This window comes from Helianthus annuus, chromosome 17 (assembly GCF_002127325.2).
Source record: "Helianthus annuus cultivar XRQ/B chromosome 17, HanXRQr2.0-SUNRISE, whole genome shotgun sequence".
Taxonomy (NCBI): domain Eukaryota; kingdom Viridiplantae; phylum Streptophyta; class Magnoliopsida; order Asterales; family Asteraceae; genus Helianthus; species Helianthus annuus.
The window spans coordinates 6788530-6791832 of record NC_035449.2 but is presented as its reverse complement, the minus strand read 5'-3'; the positions used below and the strand labels follow the sequence as shown (position 1 = coordinate 6791832).

Here is a 3303-nt window from a genome sequence, read left to right as displayed (position 1 = left end):
TACAATAAAATTATAAATTACATGAACACAAATTCTTGATTACCTTTTAACAGTTGTGATAAAGAGAGTAGCAAAACTTTACAATCATGAATTGCAGAAAAATTATAAATTACATGAACACATTGTATTTGCTGAAGTGGATGATCTATCAGCAAGTAACTTCTACTTGTACAAGATTTTCTCTATTTTAATGGGCATGGAAGAAGAACACACCAACTAACTAACTAACTGATGTTCTTTCTTGCACACATGTTTCCTTCATTTAATAACATCATGCTTCACACACCTCTTTCTTTGCTTGTGATCTTTGAAACCGAAACTACTCACTTAAAACACAACCTACTTATGGATTTCATTCGTATGGCCTCTTTCCTTTTGCTCATCTTTTGTGTTAAGGGTTTGGGAAAGTACATCACCTGGGACGATATCAAAATACACTACGAAGATAATGATCACGATTACAAAAAGATAACCGAAAGGCTAAGTTTTCAGAATGGAGATGATGGGAATCAAAGTAGAGTGATCGTGGTTGATCAAAGTGGCCATGCTGATTCGCGGACCATTCAAGCTGCTGTTGATATGGTCCCGGTTAACAATTCCATTCGGGTCAAGATTTACATTCTTCCTGGTGTTTACAGGTTTCATTCATTTAACAATTTAGATTGTGTTTATAGTTTGCATGCAGTTAGTTAATTGTATTATGATGATGTAGAGAGAAAGTGATGGTTCCTGCTTCCAAACCCTACATTTCTTTCATTGGAGATCCTAACCATGCTTCCGAAACGGTTCTAAGCTGGCACGACAAAGCCTCCGATAGATACAAAGATGGTTCGGAACTAGGGACTTATAGAACAGCTTCTGTCACCGTGGAATCGGACTACTTTTGTGCTTCTGATATTACCATTGAGGTGTCATATATAAAATTTGTTTTTTTTTTGTTGGATTTATAGGTGGTTTAGAGATGAGGTATTTACTACTTACAGGTTTTTCTGAAAGTAGTACAAACAAATTCTACACCTATGATTAAGGAAAGCTGGCGATTTTTTTTTTTTTTTTTTTTTTGAGTTCGTTGATGTGACGATCCAAGGGAGCGGTGACTCTCCATGGAAAAGAAGATAGGAGAGGGCTGGCAATTGGGTACCTGTTAAGACACGATTAGACCTGTTTGAGTGAAAAACACACCCTTTGACCTTTTTAATTTTTAAAATAATTAAAATTACAATGTTAGGATCCATCATTTATTCATCTATGTACATAAAACATAAAACTGTTTTATAAACATAAGGTAGAAAGTAGTTAAACGAGTCGTAATCATGTTTGAAACTTATGTTGTGCGCGCCGTCAGAAATCTGTTAAACCTGTTAAGACACGATTTGCCAGCCTTACAACATTTAACTTTTGAAAACTGCCTAGAAATACTCAACACATATCTAAACCACCTGCAAATCCAACAAATTCACTACCATCTTATTTGGTTTTTGTATGTCCATATAACCTGGTCTGGTCTTGTGTGTTACACAGAATACAGTTGTTGCAGTGCCAGGAGGGTATAAAATGCAAGCCGTAGCATTAAGGATTACAGGCAATAAGGCAGTGTTTTATCGCGTACGAATACTTGGTACACAAGACACCCTTCTTGACGAAACCGGATCACATTACTTCTACCAATGTTACATTCAAGGATCGGTTGATTTTATCTTCGGCAATGCAAGATCACTCTACAAGGTGCACGCATAGGATAATGAACCGAAAAGAACCTTAAGATTTCTTGCAATAATGACATTAGTTTTTGTTTAAATTCAGGAGTGTAGCCTGCATTCGGTGGCTGATAAGTATGGAGCTATTGCAGCACATCATAGGAACTCAGAAGGAGAGGATACTGGATTTTCTTTTGTCAATTGTTCTGTAACAGGAAGTGGTTTGGCAATCTTTTTGGGGAGAGCATGGGGAAACTACTCAAGGGCTGTTTATTCGTATTGTGATATTGATAATATCATTGATCCTTCAGGTTGGAGCGACTGGAACCAACCGTGGAGGCAAAGGACCGCGGTTTTTGGAGAATATGAGTGCCGAGGAAAAGGTGCAGATAGAAAGAAACGCGTATCTTGGTCCAAGTCGTTCGGGTTTGAAGAAGCAGTTCATTTTCTTGATACAGATTTTATTGGTGGAAAAGACTGGTTGAGACTTTAAGTTTAACAATAGTGGTGTTTGGGTACCAAATATAGTCCATAAATCATGAAGTTATATGTTTTTTTATTCATATGCATGTTCTCTACAAAGTATATCGTTTTGGCTTCATTCCAATGTGATCTCCCAGGCCTTAATCTCTCATGAGATTCATATGTGACACATGCTTCAGCCAATGTGGTGAGATTTTTGGCGTCATTGGTAATCACATTGCACGTAATATATCAAAATTTATCTCTTCTTTAGTAGACATAACTGGGTGCATTTATCACAAAAACATTAAAATGGGAAGAAAAAAAAACAATGGCTAATACAGACAAATGTCGATCCAAACCAAACTTTAGATCGTCCACCAGGAGTCCAGATGCAAACAAAATAGATACAATATCCACAACCATAGGGTGTTTGAGAAACATATACCATTAAACATGGTTGCAAAAGTCGCTAGGCCCTCCCTAGTCGGTCGACCGGGGAGTTGAGAGTACTCGGCCTAGGCGGAGAGTACTCGGAGAGTACTTGGACATGTTAAATTATAAAGGAATTAGTTTTCGAAAATTTGTAGGACCGTGTTTCGGGACCGAAACCGTGATTCTTGTGAGATCGGTTCAAGACAGAAGAGATTAGAGATGCATAAACAAACTTCTTTGTATTAATCGGTAGTATAACATTACAAATCGGCCCGATTATATGATAACCGAACTAATACCAAAGGAGTATACATCCGGGGAGAGACCAAGTGGTGATCTCTCCCGGTGAGGTCTCAAACCTCCTCTAACTTCCCCCATGTTGCAAATGGCAAGGGTTTTCTATTTATAGTCACACCCCTTGTCTTGCAAACACACACGGTCAACCGAATAACCCTCTCGTTTGACCACTTCAAACGAGCGGGTCTATACACGTTCGATAGACCGTTTCACTAACTATTACAAATTCAGCGTAAAATAATAACTAATCTATTCGACAAGCATCGGACACAAAATCTGCATCAACAAATTCCCCCTTGTCCGTTGCTGTCGAATGCTGAAAATGCAACTGCAATCGATCTTCAGTCAAGTATTCATCTTCTCTGTGTTAACAAATTCCCCCTTGACCGATGATCCAGGTAAGTAGTATCTT

General features: G+C 38.1%; 1 protein-coding gene across 1 annotated transcript; it reads left to right on the top strand.

Moving 5' to 3' along the window:
• Nucleotides 1-308: 308 nt before the first annotated feature.
• LOC110925717 (pectinesterase QRT1) lies at nucleotides 309-2379 on the top strand. Its single transcript, XM_022169584.2, has 4 exons — nucleotides 309-638; nucleotides 713-908; nucleotides 1522-1725; nucleotides 1804-2379. The coding sequence occupies exons 1-4, from the start codon at nucleotides 346-348 to the stop codon at nucleotides 2188-2190; spliced, it is 1080 nt and encodes a 359-aa protein (XP_022025276.1). The 5' UTR covers nucleotides 309-345; the 3' UTR covers nucleotides 2191-2379.
• The last annotated feature ends 924 nt before the right edge of the window (nucleotides 2380-3303 follow it).

Bases quoted from the DNA above. Each gene is read 5' to 3' on its own strand.
- LOC110925717 (XM_022169584.2), top strand. From the start codon at position 346: ATGGATTTCATTCGTATGGCCTCTTTCCTTTTGCTCATCTTTTGTGTT. The intron at 639-712 runs GTTTCATTCATT...ATGATGATGTAG, and splicing joins ATTCTTCCTGGTGTTTACAG to AGAGAAAGTGATGGTTCCTG. The intron at 1,726-1,803 runs GTGCACGCATAG...GTTTAAATTCAG, and splicing joins ATGCAAGATCACTCTACAAG to GAGTGTAGCCTGCATTCGGT.